At 40.5% G+C, this 18102-nt stretch overlaps 1 protein-coding gene across 1 annotated transcript; it reads right to left on the bottom strand.

Moving 5' to 3' along the window:
- Positions 1–5715: 5715 nt before the first annotated feature.
- Positions 5716–15400, bottom strand: adssl (adenylosuccinate synthase, like). Its single transcript, XM_085420186.1, has 13 exons — positions 15112–15400; positions 14532–14634; positions 13966–14034; positions 10351–10401; positions 10209–10275; positions 9978–10085; positions 9465–9546; positions 8703–8829; positions 8445–8599; positions 7907–8031; positions 7670–7767; positions 6627–6776; positions 5716–6514 (listed from the first exon to the last, which is right to left on the bottom strand). The coding sequence occupies exons 1-13, from the start codon at positions 15343–15345 to the stop codon at positions 6462–6464; spliced, it is 1422 nt and encodes a 473-aa protein (XP_085276312.1). The 5' UTR covers positions 15346–15400; the 3' UTR covers positions 5716–6461.
- Positions 15401–18102: the final 2702 nt, after the last annotated feature.

Genomic DNA, 18102 nt, shown 5'->3' with positions numbered 1-18102 from the left:
GCCTCTGTTTCAGCTTTTCACTTTGCCATCTTCCCAGATTTAGAGAGTACTCATCAAAGGCTTGGAGAGATCTACTCATTCGACTTTATTTCCTTTATGTTTTTGTAATTTTTTTACAGAACAATACTGAAGATATCAAGACACAAAAAGCACCCATGGAAACACAAAAACAATAAATAAATCTTCACAGTGCCTTACCCTGGAACAGTTTTCCATTAGCTGGAGTCTTTTGTAAGGTCCACATGTGTATTAACTACATGCTAAACAAGCACATTTTTGCTCACTTCAACATGTCACTTAATGTCAATTAAGTCTTGTGCGTTCATCAGAATCGACCCGGAAAGACTCCAGTCTGGGCCACTGGCCCATTCTTAGGAAAACATTAAGGAGGGCATTTATTTTGGACGTTTTACTGTATTTTTACAGGTTTTACAGCCATTGCTACTGATACTGATACAGACCACTCCCCTGGGCATTACCACACTATACCAACCAGAACTACAGATGTATTGCTTACAATTTAAGCTCAGAGAGTCATGATGACAGATTTTTTTCATTGAGTCAAGCAGAATTTCTTTATGTGGAAAAACTGAGACATACCATTGCACTTATTTGTCTTACATTAAGATATCTGAAGGATTAAATGCGTAGTTAAACTTGATAAAGAAAAGAAAGTTTCAATGTTCAGGCCCACTTAAGATCAAAATGGGCTCCCATGACGCTTTGCTAAAGACACTTGATTTATTCAGAACTCAAGGCCATTGAAAGCAATTTCCTGAATGTAACATCCCACAAAGTTTGTAGAAAAAAATTGCTTTGTGGGAACATTATTCTTCAACAGTGCACAACTTGAGTTTCTGGAAGAGCTATTTTACCAAGAAGCAGAGTGCTGGAGAGCTGGCAATCCCAAATGACATGGTTAGGGATGGGTTGGGCCACAGATTGCAGGAAAAGCAGCCAACTTGTGCTCAGGGTGTGTGGGAAACCACGTGAAGTAACAATCTGTTGTAAAAAAAGTGAACAGGTATTTGAAGAATCAAATACCTTAAACATTTTTGTTTTAACGTGATCTTTATGCAGTCTAAGCAGTTTTATGTATTTTAAAAAAAACTATATTTCAACTAATAGTTTTGATGTTGACACCGCTTTGAAATGTGGAAAATGTCCAGAAAATTATATGACAGCATAAAGTGTCTTAATGAAGCGCTGAGCTATCAGAACAGCTTCAGTGTGTTTTGAGAAGGATTATTTGGAATTGTGCTGGAGAAATTTATCACCGTTCATTCAAAAGATATTCCTTTTATTGGCGTCTTAATGAAGTCGGTGGGGAGAACTGTTTAACTGGATGTTAATTATTTTTAAAAAATGTCCCATAAGTGTTAAAGTGGGTTGAGATTTGTTAACAGACCATTTCATGCTCTGTAAATAACTCAGTGACCACTCTTACCTAACGCTTGGAGGCACTGTCATCCTGGAAACGATCGCTCTCATCTGGATAAAAGTGTCAAAGTGACCAGAACCTTATTTAATCATCTAACACTAAATCTGATGAACGGTTTTGCTGTTTTTCACACAGGAGGACATGAAGATTGTTTTCACCGGTTGGGCAGTTAAGATTACCACTCAACAATTAATCCAACACATCTATAATCCTACACTTCTAATTCATTTTAACCAGAAGTCTAAAGTACGTTATCATAAGAAATTTAGGGACAGATTCACTGCGATCTTTCCACCTCCATTTTCCAGGGTTAGGCTGAGGGTTCCTTTGAAATAGTAATTCAGCTGATCCTACACAGGTTGAGATACTGCCCTGGCAAAAATTGCCAATTCACCACGGTAGCCATGCTGATAGTCTGCTGAAGTCCCCGACAGCTACAGGTGCAAAAAGCCAAACTTCAGGACAGTTGAACGATGCTGAACATCCAACCAGACAACAGATCACTGTGCTGCTGTGCGCTAAAGCTGAATTAGGGAAAGAGATTTGAAGAGCTGAGGGTGGGGTGGTGGTGGCGAAAAAACATTTTGGGATTGAGAAGATTGGGACTGACCACCTAAGCCAACTGCCGTGGTGGTCAGTGGTGATTGTGTGTACTGCTGTTTCATGTCAACTATTCTTTAGCGAACCTGCTTTTAGTTTGTTTGTTTAAATCAATAAAAGAACAGCTGAGTGAAATGCCTGTCCATTTCTCCTTTTGGTGTGGGCTGATTTTATTAATACTTCTTCAAAGAACTCTGTGACTGGTGTTTGTCTTATTTAAATTGCTTTATTTACTTGCTTATTTACACTGTGTGATTCACAGCAAACAACTGAGGGATGCACTGCAAAAAACATTTGACACATCCAGGATTTCTTGGTGTTAGAACCAAAAACCCCAGTCAGAGTTATGAGTATCAACACGGTGGCATGTTAATCTGAATTTATAAGGTCATTATAGCACTACGTGTGAAAATGTGAAACTTTTAAACGTCAAAGAATCATCGGTTCATTCAGGTCTGTCACTTTATCGCAACTTAATGGGAATGGCTTTAGATTTTTGCCAAACACGCAGAGAATCTGGTGCCTTCACAGATGTGCAGGTTACTCCTGCCATGCATGCAAATGCACGCAATTATGGCTCTTAAACAGTGCAGTAGATGCAGAAAAACCTAATTCCAATGATATTACAGTTGCCTAAAACTAAACTAAAAACTACAACTAGATGTAAAAAAAAATATCTTAGCTCACAGATATAACAATAAAAATAAGACTTTTGAAAACTTTTAAATTCAAATGATTTTCAAATACTTGGAAAACTGAAATAAAATAAAAATGTAAAAGAATGTATCATTAGTTTTTGTTTATTTGGTAAAAAATTGTTATTACATGTTATTACATCTATAATAATACCTATGTCTAACGAGCAAACCAACCCAGAGGATGAACTGTAACTTAAACAAACACTATTCAGAAAATATTAAACAAAATAAATTGCAAGGCAACATTTTAGAGTATCTTTAATGTGCAATTTTTAAAATTAAAGTTCCTGGATTCATTTACATTTTACACTGCGCACCACCTTTTTACTAGTTTTGTAGGATGTACATGTTACTGATAAGAAAGTTCGGTGTAATATATGAATCAATGTTAATCAGCGATTACTAAAAGCACACTAAGTAACACCTTAGTCCAGCTGGGTTATCAGTTTAAGCGACAAAAGGATGTGAGTATATATTACAGCATGATAGCAATTCCTTAGACAAGTGCATTATGTTATGTATTCAGATGCATTTGTCTAAGGAGTTTATGCTAAGTGAGATAAGCTTGACAAGTCTGTCTCCATCTTTTCCTGCAGATACTTTGTACTCGATCTGTGCGTGCTGAGCAACAGCACTGGATTTATTACGCGCACTCGCCAAATAAACTGTTAAATGCGTTTAGCTCCTCAATTCAATCTGCGTGAGAGCTGCTGTCTCGTTCTTTCAAAATCTGAACACAGTCCAACTGCAGTGAAACAGGTGTCTTATTACTCCAACTGCATAAATCATGACAGCACGGAGTAAGAAGTGGGTTTACAGGAAAGGGGAAAGAAATGCAGATGCAGAATTCAGTGGTAAACAGAGTTCTGCGAAAATCAGGAGTTGCTCCCCTAAAATGTACCTCCTGCATAAATCATACCTGGAAAAGCTTTTTTTTTACTTTAGGGAGTGACAGAAAAATCACTCCCAAAATATACTCCTCTGAGAAGTTACGCAGGAATCAAAAATTCATAACAATTCATGTTATTTCTCATAGTTAAAGTCATCATGCGAATAAGTTACTTACTTCTCGCTGACCAGTGCTTATAAGTGTCCTTTCAGTTATATGTGTGATCTGGTAATCTGAAGGTGAATTCATTAAAGGTCCATCCAGCGGGAGAAGTGGAAGCAGGAACCAGGCACAAACATTGGAGGCAACAAACGCTCAAACTGACTGACCTGATGTAAAATGTGCTCCCAATTACATGTAAAAGGAAGGTGGTGGTAAACAAAAGAGAGGGAGGGGAAGGGGGCAGAAAGGAGGAGGACTACGCTGCTATTATGAGCACTTTATTTTCAATTAAGCCTCTTTGCATCTACTGCAAGCTCACTTTCTGGCATTTTTGATGATGCAGGGACTTCTTAGACTGGAAATTGACTGATTAGCAGACGTTTGCAATTTTAGTAATTTAAGGGAAGATGCACTTCCAACGCGCAGAAGTAGGACAAGCATCAGCAACAGACTGATGTTTTTCATTTTTTATAGCAGCATCAAGAAATCAAGTCTTCGTGTACTTTTATGTACCGATTGTAAACTGTGGTTCAGGAATTCATCCTTTACCAGCTTGTGAAGTTAAGTATTTAACATATTGTTATGGGTTTAAGTATAATAGAAAACAAAGCAGTGAAATCTGAAACAATCACTCCAACAAATTCATAATTAACTGCATAAATTTATAATGAAATTGTTGAGCCAATAAGAGCACAAGACTACACTGAATTCAAAACTATTTTGTGGTGTTCGGTAGGAAAAATTTGGGGTGATTTGGTGAATTTATTTTTGCCCCTCCCAAAGGCATGGACCACAGTGTGACCAGTGTGTCCAACTTTGAACCAGATAATTTTGTGGTGCCATATGGAGATATAGGCAATGCTATGCAATGCAGCTGACATGCAGACTGAGTCTAACACCACACCCTGGCACTGGACTGGTAGGTAACATTATATGGTGGGTTTCTCTTATAGCTGCATCCACACTGGTAGCGATCCACAGTGCCATGGTGATCAGAGGCCATAGAAAGGAAATGACATTTAGCTATTTAAAAAGAAAACAAAAAAATAGTTGAGATTACTGTTGGTCGTCACTGAAATGACGACCAATGAGAGAACAGAATCCCACTGACATATGACCTGGTAGTTCATTGGTTAGAGGATTATGTAGGCAACCAGAGCCTTCAATGTCCAGTGTTTTCAACAAGAAATTTCACTTATTATGTGGAGGCACCTTTAGGGTTGGGCGGGGCACGGCCCGATGGTTCAGCAGTAAACCCAACCAAAAAAGGAAATATTTTGTAATTGTAAAGTTTAAAGTTACAACAACAACAAGACTTGAAAAAAATAAATAAACACAAACATCAGAAACCTGGTGATTCAGTATTTAAAGTTAAGCTGCTCTTAATGGCAAAATCAATTGTGGGTTGTTGCATCTCCCCATCCGTCTTACTAGTTTTGATACAAGATATTAAGTTTACACACTTTAATCATTTAATTTCCCACCAACAAACACCCCATCATCATCCTGAGATGTCCAATGAGCAGCAGAGAACACCTGTGTGCCTGTTCAGGGCCTTTAACCCATTAGAAAGTCTGAATATCTGGGAAGCCCCAGTACAGTTACACCTCTTATCGATTGGCAAAAGAATCCACTTTACACTCTAATCTAATACCTCCACGTTCTGAAAAGCTTTTAAACTCTAGAGGAAGTCAACTTAAAGAGGGTGCAAACCAAGAAAGATTGAGAGAAAAAATATTTCAGGGTGACAGCGGACTGAAAAATGCATGAAGCTGCTGATAGACTGAGCCTCCTTTCGTCTCTCAGTCTGCTAAAACCATCAGGAATACTGAGATCTGTCCAGAGCAGGTTTTTTTGGAATAAAACATGCTTCCAGAAAACAATTCACTGCATTAGGAAAGAAGAAGACTCTCTAAATATCAGGGTTTCCTTTTGTTGACTTTTATTTAATAGCAAGTTGAGTAAGCATCATACAAGATGGACCAAATACATAAAATGATCAACTAACGTAGCAAATCTGTGTGTGGATGTGAAAATGTCTTCAACTAAAGTTGCTTAGTGTCAATTTATGCTTTTTTTTTCTTTTATTAACAATTGTTTCAAAGCAATACGTCCATTCCAACAATCCCCATAGAGCGCATGTTACAAACTTAATGAGATTGATTCATGTCTGGTCTTGTAAAGTGATCTAAAATTGCTCAATAGAAAAGTTCACAACCACAACATGGCTCACCCTCTAATAACAAAGTCGGAAAATAACCTTTTAAATACAAACGGCTTCCACACCTGTTCATCAGTGGCTCTACAGGTAAAAAAATAACTGCATGGTGAACAGATGTCAAATGAGCTAAATTAGCCTCCAATGTTAAAAATATACTGAGGAATGGCTTCAAGAATAATTGACTTTTTTGTACAAGCTTTTTAAAAATCAAGACCCTCATTAATACGTAGAATCGGTGGAATGCATAAATTATATCTGAAGAATTACCGTGGATGTGTTGGACAAGCAGCAACTGAAAGGCTTCACAGGTACCTTTGCTGGTAAAGTATTCCTACCGGGTAGAGTGTGCATTTTAAACTCTTCTGGTAAACCTATGAAAACCTCAAGGTATCATCTGAGCTGGTGTCGAGGACTGCAGGGGGGAGGCGGGGGAAGCAGAAGACGGAGAGATCAAAACAGTTTGATGATGCTCTCCCTGGACTTGCCGACTCCGACCCACTTCACTGAAATGAGAAGACGCAGGGACCAAAATTCGATTGGCAGGTTTTGGCAAAGCGAACAAAGACGTTGGCTGCAGTTTCCATCCCCATTAAACTAAAGTATCTCTTTACAAACCTGGCACTTGCAGGAAGTCCTCGATGAACCGAATATAATTTTGAGCCTGCACCGGAAGCTCCTCGAAACTCCGAGCCGTCTCCGTGCTGCAGCACCAGCCGGGCAACGTTTCGTATTCCACTTTCACTTGTGTCAAAACGTCCATGTTTGCTGCAAAAGAAGCATCGTTCAGAGAAAAATCGGTCCTGGGAAATCCAGCGCACCGGCCCACAAAAACCCACTGAGCAAAAAGAAATGATAACGTGCTGTTTTTGTGCAGCTCTGGTGCCATTTTAAACAGAGGAGACCCTTCTGATTCATTAACTTCATGATTCAACTTCTTCTATTTGGCAGTACAAACAGAGAGATGAAGACGATAAAGCTGCGTCTGAACAGATTTTGACAAACTCAGGATGTTGCACTTCCTGTTGGGAAAAAAAAAAAAGCTGACCCATGTGAAATAAAGACCCCCCCCCCCATATTTCTGTCAATAAAGCTGGAGTAGGCAACATGTTTCTAGGCATCTCTAACAAAAAGAAGAAGAAAAGAAAAATCTATAATAACTTTTCAGCATATTGTTGTTTAAGTGGTCTGAGTAGGAAATGTGCAAATGTAGCCTGCTAAGGGCCACAGCAGCAGATCAGGTGAATAACAAGCGAGATGTGAGATACAGGCACGATGGATGTAAGCAGAGAGCAGCCACCTCAGAGAGCAAATCCTGTGTGAAGTCAGGAATCAATCTCAACTTCCTTTTATGGAGCACAGTTGTGTTTGTGATTGTCTGGGTGGAGGGGTCTGGATAACTGACCAGCCATAAACAATCAAAGACTTCAAAATGTCACGCGATCAACTGTTAGACTCAAATGTATAAGGATAGCACTATTCTGAAGAATGTGTACATCCTCACATCTTTTCACATTGTTGTGACACTTGTTTCAGAAGTTACTGAGTCACAGAAACACTAAATCCTGACTTTAAGCTCTAAACTGGGCTCAAACTGTTCTTTCGAACCGTTGCATTTATACCATTTTTCTACAGATCTAGAAAACCTGGGAACATCCTACCTGGAAAACTTGGCAGAGGTTGTCCATTAACCTTATATGCCACGGCCACTTTAATCTCAGGCAGCGTGTCCAAAATGTCCAGCTTCGTCAGAGCAATTCTGCAGAAAGAATTTGTGTTCAGCTTTGATCACAACACAAAGAGCACATGGTGAAACTTGCTTCTAAACATAGCAACGATGCCAGTAATTACATCAGCCAGCGAGGGAAATATTCTGAAATCGTTTGAATGTTCCTTACGCAGAGAAGCCATTGACCATGTGGGCATATCTGACCAAAATCAGGTCCAGCCAACCACAACGCCGCCTTCTGCCCGTGGTCACACCGAACTCTCTGCCTCTACTCTGTAACAGATTCCCGGTCTCCTGCGGAGCAAGAAAGAGACACACAAAGTCAGTTTAAAGAGGGGAAAAAAACAATAAATAAATGGGAAGCATATTCCTTGATTTCAAGAGGCAATCACACCAATACTGCTTGCTCTAATAACTTTACTTTGTACAGAAAGTCAGATAAACATATATTCATCTCTAGTAACACCTGCATGCACACTCCACTGTCATGCTCTCTACAGTACCGGGGATTTGCTGTAATCTGGGGGATCTGAATTGACGTAAGTTTGGCCACAATCATGCGTCTGTAACATCAGGTTGGCAGCTGACCACAGAGGCTGAGCAACTGATGATGTTACAGTCCATATTGGACACACAGTAGAAACTGCAGGAAGTAACTAGGATTTTTTTTAAAGCACAAAAAAAACAATTTGTGTCTTTTTACTCACGTTATCCTGTTCTGTTGGAAACGCACCAACACCCACACGGGTGGTGTAAGCTTTGACAACGCCGTACACTCGGCCAACATAGGACGGAGGCACCCCGAGTCCAGTGCATACGCCTCCAACGGTGCAGTTAGAAGATGTCACGAAAGGATACGTGCCTGAACAGAAAAACACCTGTTAATGTGAGGAAGCAACAAAACAAACAAAACACAACACGTCCATCATCTCAACTCAAATATTTAAAAACCTGTAGATGCTCACCAAAGTCAATATCCAGGAGAGCAGCGTTGGCTCCCTCCACCAGGATTTTCTTACTGGGTCCAGTAAGAGCTCTGTGCATGAAGTACACCCCGTCAGTTACCAGAGGACGCAGTCTCTCTGTGTATTCCTGAGAACACACACAAAAATATCACTTGATGAAAATCTATAAGACTTACCTATACTACTAAGTAAATAATCCGTTTATAGTGCTGTCATTAGAAATCATTTTTCTCAGATACATGAAAGTCCAGCAAACATGGCTGAAACCCTGACATCCCCTCCCTGATCGAAACTGGCCACAGCATGACAACAAAAAACTGAACTGTGGATAGATGAAAGTTTACAGAGGTCGGGTCAGACGGTCTCTGTAAGCTGATTTTCTTTGAATAAGTTGACCCTCACAACAAAAGGTTTAAACAGCAGAGGAGTGGGGCTACTCTGCTCACAGCCATGCACAAAGATGTTATGCAGCTATCACACTAATCAAACAAACTGGACGGGACTCAGGCACGGTACATGCTAAGATAGTCAGACTACAGGTATAGGTCCACTATCTTAGCCTTACCCCTGTTAACATCACCTGTGTTTTTCCTGCTATGAATACAATGAATATAAGAACTCCCAGTAACACAGGCAGCTAAATGAAATTCAGCCATCATTAACCTTTACACCTGTGATTTTTCCTCTTGTGATGTAGGCCCAACACCAACACCTGAGCCATATAATACCATGAAATACCTCTATGTGATAAGCAGATCTCACCTTCAACTGTTGCAGTTCGCTGTCGATGTCGACATTAAGGTTTGGGTACATGGTGCGAAAATGTTCCGCCAGCATGCGAAACCTGCAAACCATGACGAGCAGGACAGATTATTAGTTAGACACGTTAATGCATGTTTATGTGGAGCCTGTCTTTATGCAGCTGTGCTTCCACTGATTAGAGTTTTAACCTGACACACAGGAGAGAACGACTACGTTACATAAGGTTTCCATAAAAGCTTTTTCAGCTGTTTTCCATAGATGGGTGCTGCCACCTGCTGGTAGGAGATTGCATAAACTGACAATAACTGGACTAATGTGTTATAACACCTCATGTTTTGTCTGTGAGATGTTCCATTTTTTTAAAATCCTTAAAATGTATGCCTAAACTTGCCATCTGACCAATCTATGATTCAAAATCACTTAAACAGCGTTCCTGTCGGCGGCCACATTATCACGTTATGGTGAGGTGATAAGACTGTGCAACATGAGGTAGAGAAAAAACAAAGCGCTTACTTCTCCTCAAAAACTTTGAAATCTGAGACGAGGTCACAGACTCGCAGACCGTTCCGGGCAGCTTTCGAGGAGTAGGCAGGACCGATGCCCTTCTTAGTGGTCCCTAAACTGGAGCACGAATAAACACAACAAAGTCTATTAGGAAGTGCACACTAAACACAAAGTCATCCCCAGTCTTTAATGCTGTTATACTGCATGCTATTATTAACAGTCATAAAATATTTGATTTACTTTTTCCCTTCTTGCTGCTGCCTCTGCTGCTCCTGGATTCCATCAACAGCTTGATGGAAGTTGAACACTACAGGAGGACAAACGGGACTGTCAATAAGAACACGTGTGTTACTCAAAACTTTGAGGAGAAACTCTTACTCACCGATGTGGGCGCGATCTGAAATCTTTAATCTTTCCTCCCATCCTTGTAATCCTGCACAGGAAACAACGATTCACGTGGTGCAATGTTTTTACTGCAGGAAGCATCTTTTTTCTCTTCTTCTGCATTATTATTGATGCGTGCGCACACACACACACAGACTAATAAACATTTGCTTCATGAAAAGCATAAAACCACTGAACTAGTGAGATGTTAAATGTTGAGAGTGAGAGGCGAGACAAGAGCATGGTTACCACTTTACTGTCTCACATCTTCGTTTAACACTCAGTAAACTTTATAGGCCTTTTCCACTCGAACCTACTCGGGTCCGATCTGTTTTCAGGGTTTTCCATTAGGTGCCAGGTACTTTTTTAGTACCTGCTTGGCCGGAGTTTCCAAGCAATCTGAGACAATCCGAAATTGTGACATCAGGCTGCACGCCACCAACTGGCTAGTAAGTGGCATCAGAGTCATGAGAGTGTCTCCTTAATGAAAATCAAAACTGTCATTTTTGAAACCTGACAACAAGTGAAATGGTTACACAGAAGAACACTGTGATCACAGAGCGTGACAAAAAAACCACAGACTGAGCAGCAGGTATACCATCGCCTCCACGTGCTCCTTTGTTGTGGCATTCGTGTCACATATAAATGACATCACGAGACTCTCGGTTACGTTGCTATAACGACTCCCCGCACATTAAGTGGTACTCAATTGTAATGGAAAATGAGTCGAGCTGAGAAGGTACTAGTGGAAAAGGGGTATTGGTGAACTGAGGACACCCACTGCACTATTTCTTTCTTTCTTTTTTTTATTTATTTCTTTTGTTCTTCCTTGCAGTGTAACTAAAGAAGAACTGGCATATATGTTGCTGCACTTTTATGCATCTTCATATTGCAGCACACCTCTTCTCCCCTTCCTCTGCAGTGGGCAGACTGCAGTCCCTGTAAAATAAATATCTGATGATTTATATAATGAAACAATGCTTGTTTACAATTTTACCGGATTTTGGACAGCCGTTCTTCCTCATTTGCCTTAGAGCATTTCCAAATATTAAGGAAGGGTGAAAATGACTCAGTCTGGTGTGACAAACTGTTTTGAAGGATTTCACACATTCCTTGAGCCTTTTGAACACCTGAGTATTTATCGTAATAGCACACAAACCCAAATTTGTGACTGTCATGACAGATTTACGGTTCCAAACATTGTTCAGTTTTATCCAGTTTAATCATCATGGAGATGCAAAGGAAAAGACTATTTGCTGGAGCTGGAGTTAGTCGAGAAACTGTTTTACTCTTGTTTTATACAGTGGGGCAAAAAAGTATTTAGTCAGCCACCGATTGTGCAAGTTCCCCCACTTAAAATGATGACAGAGGTCAGTAATTTGCACCAGAGGTACACTTCAACTGTGAGAGACAGAATGTGAAAAAAAAATCCATGAATTCACATGGTAGGATTTGTAAAGAATTTATTCGTAAATTAGGGTGGAAAATAAGTATTTGGTCACCTCAAACAAGGAAAATCTCTGGCTCTCACAGACCTGTAACGTCTTCTGTAAGAAGCTTTTCTGTCCCCCACACGTTACCTGTATGAATGGCACCTGTTTGAACTCATCATCTGTATAAAAGACACCTGTCCACAGCCTCAAACAGTCAGACTCCAAACTTCGCCATGGCCAAGACCAAAGAGCTTTCGAAGGACACCAGGAAAAGTATTGTAGACCTGCACCAGACTGGGAAGAGTGAATCTACAATAGGCAAGCAGCTTGGTGTGAAAAAAATCAACTGTGGGAGCAATCATCAGAAAATGGAAGACATACAAGACCACTGATAATCTCCCTCGATCTGGGGCTCCACGCAAGATCTCATCCCGTGGGGTCAAAATGATCATGAGAACGGTGAGCAAAGATCCCAGAACCACACGGGGGGACCTGGTGAATGACCTGCAGAGAGCTGGGACCAAAGTAACAAAGGTCACCATCAGTAACACACTACAACGGCAGGGAATCAAATCCCGCAGTGCCAGACGTGTTCCGCTGCTGAAGCCAGTGCATGTCCAGGCCCGTCTGAAGTTTGCCAGAGAGCACATGGATGATACAGCAGAGGATTGGGAGAATGTCATGTGGTCAGATGAAACCAAAGTAGAACTTTGTGGTATAAACTCAACTCGTCGTGTTTGGAGGAAGAAGAATACTGAGTTGCATCCCAAGAACACCATACCTACTGTGAAGCATGGGGGTGGAAACATCATGCTATGGGGCTGTTTTTCTGCCAAGGGGACAGGACGACTGATCCGTGTTAAGGACAGAATGAATGGGGCCATGTATCGTGAGATTTTGAGCCAAAACCTCCTTCCATCAGTGAGAACTTTGAAGATGAAACAAGGCTGGGTCTTCCAACATGACAATGATCCAAAACACACCGCCCGGGAAACAAAGGAGTGGCTCCGTAAGAAGCATTTGAAAGTCCTGGAGTGGCCTAGCCAGTCTCCAGACCTCAACCCCATAGAAAATCTGTGGCGGGAGTTGAAAGTCCGTGTTGCTCGGCGACAGCCCCAAAACATCACTGCTCTCGAGAAGATCTGCATGGAGGAATGGGCCAAAATACCAGCTACTGTGTGTGCAAACCTGGTAAAGACCTATAGTAAACGTTTGACCTCTGTTATTGCCAACAAAGGTTATGTTACAAAGTATTGAGTTGTATTTTTGTTATTGACCAAATACTTATTTTCCACCCTAATTTACGAATAAATTCTTTACAAATCCTACCATGTGGATTCATTGATTTTTTTTTCACATTCTGTCTCTCACAGTTGAAGTGTACCTCTGGTGCAAATTACTGACCTCTGTCATCATTTTAGGTGGGGGAACTTGCACAATCGGTGGCTGACTAAATACTTTTTTGCCCCACTGTAGTTGTGGTGCAAACACTCTTTCAATACAGTCAGAAGACATTCAACACACATGTTCACTGCACTATTTCTGAAACGCTGTCAGCCAGTTTGGAGCCTCCTAATTTCAATAAGCTCTAAATGTTTTCAGATCTGTTAGGAAGGCCAGTTTTATCTCCCAGCCTCTTGATACGAAAGCCATGCTGCTGGAATACATGCAGCATGTGCTTTTGCAGCATCTTGCTTCAACATCCAAGGCCTTTCCTGAGAAATCTCATTTAATGCTGATCTTATTCAGCATTAAATAGGGAGAGATACTCATACCATCACAGATATCAGCTTATTATCAAATGATGGCATTCCTTGTGTATCTGCAATTTTGAAAACTGGCAAATGTTACAAAAAAATAAAAAAATCACTCTGGGAAGCAGTTTTTATAGCCAGAAATGTTACTAATTAACATAGCTGGTTGTGAAATAAGCAAGTTAATTAGTACAATGTTGTTTTTAATATTACACAACACCATCTCACCGTTTCAAATCCAAAATAAATCCAAAAACAAAGATATATAAGGGTTCGTCTCACTCTTATTTATTTATTTTTTAAATATTATATAATGCCATTTTACAATACGTCCCAGTTTTGTTTTAATAATACAAATATCTTTTTTTTTTTGGGGGGGGGGGGTAAATCTACCCTGAAATGATCCTTTATGCTGTGACACTGTACCTTTGCCTTTACGCAGATTCTTTTCGGCCTCCTCAAACAGTCCCGGCAGGTGTATCACCACTCCGTTACCTGTAAGGTGAAACTGAACTTTTAACAAGCCTCGTATAACTCATCTTATACACTTTAGCATCAAGTGTTCCAGTGTGGGAAACAAACTGCTCATGTTTTCCCTCAGCTTTTGTTTGGATGACATCTCAGTGCACCCCTCTCCCAGTTTCCTGTTTTTACAGTAAGCCTACTGGAAACAAAAGCTATTAAAAGCATGACATCCAAACAAAACATACAATAAAGAGATGAGGAATGAAGCACAACAGCACACTGTACATGGTTTAATTCCTGTGGCTGTAAAACTGCACTGACTAGGAGGTCTTTTTATTATCTAGACGAGCCTTAATAACACAGGATCTGGGTAATGTCCTTAACAGCGTGAAACAGACGGACTGATAAGACTGTCTGCCTGTCTGCGTATGACGTTCACTCTGATAAAGGTGATTATTAATGCGTTATAGCATCTTCATCACGCTTCACCATCAGCGAGACTTTCAAAACTCAAGGCTCGCCCTTACCAATGAATGAGATGGCCTTCTTGTTGAGCACCCCACTGGGCAGCAGATGGAAGTCGTACTCCACAGAATCCACAACCACGGTGTGACCTGCATTGTTTCCTCCCTGTGAACACAACATAACATCCATAACCTGCTCACAGCATAAGACCGATACAATGTTGTGTTGTGGTAAAACATGTTCAGTGTGAACAAAGGGTTAAAAGCTCCTGTTCCTGTAGGCGCTGTGTGGCTTTAACAAAGTAAACAATAGCACTTTTATTCGTAGGTGCGTCATTCCATTATATAATGTCATGTTCACGGTCATTTGTCTAACTCTGTAAAACTGTATGGATTTCGAAGCACCACATTAGATTACAAACGACCGTACTTAGGTAGTAGTGCTCGTTAGCGCCACAGCAGCTCTACATCCGGGGAGGTCAGCCAAGGTTGTTGACGTCGGTCATGAATATTTAACTGCAGCTAAACGGTGACGAGGCTCTCCATAGCCCCGCGTTATATTCACAACAAGCCCAAGAAAAGTGTAAGAAGTGGTGTGTTTAAGGGTAAAAGGTGACAAAAGATCGACAGCGTAGCTTGGTACCTGGCACCTGCACACAATATCCGCATCCATGGCGAGTAAGTCCACTACTTTGCCTTTTCCTTCGTCTCCCCACTGCGCTCCGAGCACGACGGTCACTTTGTTCTGCGGCTCCTTCGGAGTCCTGAGTGGGTGCTCCTGCGGGACACCCTCCCGCGGTCGCTTAACGACCGGCTCCCCGTTCAGGGACGTGCTCTCCCGACCGTTAACGTTAGCCATGCTGCTTTCGGATGCCATGCTGCTTGCCCCTCTTCCCGCAAACCGGAAAATCGTATTGGCGCGTTCTCTCGTCTACGGGAAGTGCTCGACTTCCGCTTTACGGGACATCCTCTTTTAGCTTTACCTTTTCTTCCCCCTGAAAATAAAACATACGTGTTCACACATAATTATTATCAGTATCTATCATGTCAATTTATGCTGACTAACTGCTATATAAACGCCTTGTCGGTCAGTTAAATTGTTTTTTTTTGGTGTCTAATTCAAAAGTAACACACTCACTGATCTCCACTTCCGCTATCAAAGGTTTTTTTTTCAACATTCGTGATTTTCTTTTTAGTGTATTCTGTTTTTTTTTTACTTTACTTTTATTGTATTTAACTCATCAGTTGGTAATTTGAGTAATAAATTAAAGTTCCCTTTTAAAACTGCAATAGAGAGCAATTCAGTCAGAGGCACAGCAGAGGGCACCAGTGAGCAAGTCATCTGAGAACACTGAAAGACTAAATTAATTATTTACGTTGTTGCACTGTCAGTATCTACGAAGCTGTGTTTTTAAAAGAAGAAAAACGCAATAATAAATCTAAAAATATACAGCAAACCTAGGTTCCTATTTTTGTTCTATAAAGACAGTACATGCATGTGTCTGATCTGCCACAGGGAAACTTACATTGTTGAAATAATAAATAAATAAAATCGCGCCAACGTTGGTTTGATGTCAGGAAGGATAGCTGGACGTTATCCACAATAAAATCTTACACATGTGTTTAAGAGATAGCATATTGTGTTGGCTCAGTGTGACTGCTGTCAGAAAATATTGGAAATTACGTGCGCTGCTTGCTTCATTCCTTAAGTCAAAATGGCGGATGTTGTAAAGTGGCTCGTTGTGCTGTGACTTCCCAAAGACTAATATAGAGGTATTTTACTACAACAGAGAGTAATACAGAAGTTTACAGCACGAAATTCACACTGGATTCATTTTAGCCTGTGTCACAATTCCCCCCTCATATAAGCCACCCCAAAAGAGCAGGAGTTCACTGATCAACCACCACATTCAGACTCTAATATTGTAAAGACCCCCACACCTTGCTGTGGTGCTTGGCACAGACCCTTTGGATCCTTATGTTGTGGGGTGGGGACTGTGTGGACTGAGCTAGTTCCAGCAGGTCTCACAAAAGCTCGCTCAGAATCTGGAGAGTTTGTAGGTCGTGAGTCGATTTCTTTTTGCGCCCTGCTGCTGGGGGATGGCTCTGTTGGGGAGTGCATGATTGTCAGGATAGTCTGCAACACTGTGGTAGTAGGCACTCCAGTTCATGTCACTGTTAGTTTCTTGCTGCACATATCAGTTCAACTATCAACAGAAACAAACGGGTGCACTGAAGTTTATTTTCTGGAGTACAAGTTTAAATACTTCCATATATTTTAAATATATATATTCATTTTGCACAGTTAGTCCAATACTCTACTACTGCAGATGTAGCCATTTTCATTTTATTGATGTAAGTGAAGTATTTAAAAAGAAAAAACTATAATATATGCTTGTTGGAATTTATACGTGTCAGTATTTATCTCTTGCTGAAGTGTTAGGCACCATGTGAGGTTAGTATAACTGTAATTTGCTGGCAATATGCTTGCATAACGGCAATAAAGATCATTAATCTTCCCACATCTGTCTTATCTGTGCAACACTGTGCAGCACAGGGACAACAACATTTCTTTTAAGCAGGAATTTCTCTGATCATCACTGCATCATAACCCCCTGATAAAAACAGGCAGAGCTGATGGTAGCTTACCTTTTTACCTCAGTTAAAGTCAAACAAGACTCCTCCTGCACTGCCTCACACTGTATTATGAGGAGCAGTCGAAGATGGCTGAATGTCATGAACACACAAACTCTCTGATAAGAATTCATTGTGTTTTATTTATTAAAAATATCCGATACAACATTTAAGAGTTCCACAAACATGCAACATATTTAAAACGGTGCATTCAAAAAGTGAACATCCTTTGTTTAAGGATGATTGTTATAATAATGCATTTGCCTGGAGGTTGTATTTTAATTAAGAGGACATTATATAGCTCCCTGCCACATTATATATTATGAAGACATTCATTATATAATTTCCAATATGGAAATCACTGATTTATGACAGGTTTTTTAGTAGGGTTAAATTTATCTGCACTACTTGTTGCCAGTTTAATTTACAGGCATGCAGACACATCAGGTTCTGCACTGGTCCAGTGTCACATCAGCACTTTTGCACTGAGCTTACTTCCTCTTTGCAGTTAGTATCATTGTCCTGTAATGATAAGTAGATCATAAATATATTCGTGCAATATGCTGGCGCACTTTCAGGGTGAGCTCGTCATTTACAATTTCACTGTTTGAGGTTACAGGTGGTTATTTGAATAGACCATCAGTGCAAAATGAGAGACTCGCTGAGCAACACAATAAGGCTTTATTCACCGTATATGCTTTTCTTCAGCAATGCCATCTTAAAAAAAAAAAAAAAAATCACAAAAAAGTCACAGTTTATTTATTAGTGAAGGCACGTGGGAGATAAAACCGTTGTGTACCTGTACACGCTCAGCAGGACGAACGCGGCAGTGGCCTACAGAACTGACAGGCAGAGGCTGGAAATCACTGGCTGTCAATTCATAGGTCATCACCTTGTGCCCCATCTCTCTTTAGCTACATATCGATCTTTCAAAGATGCAGTAACCCACACTCACAAAAAAAGCAGAATGGAAAATAAAAGCAATTGCGTGCTGGCTTCT

The sequence above is a fragment of the Rhamphochromis longiceps genome, linkage group LG10, assembly GCF_057381845.1.
Source record: "Rhamphochromis longiceps isolate RC_006_pf linkage group LG10, R_longiceps_female_GT1.1, whole genome shotgun sequence".
Taxonomy (NCBI): domain Eukaryota; kingdom Metazoa; phylum Chordata; class Actinopteri; order Cichliformes; family Cichlidae; genus Rhamphochromis; species Rhamphochromis longiceps.
Note: the sequence above shows the minus strand (reverse complement) of the source record. Positions and strands in the feature narration are given on the sequence as shown.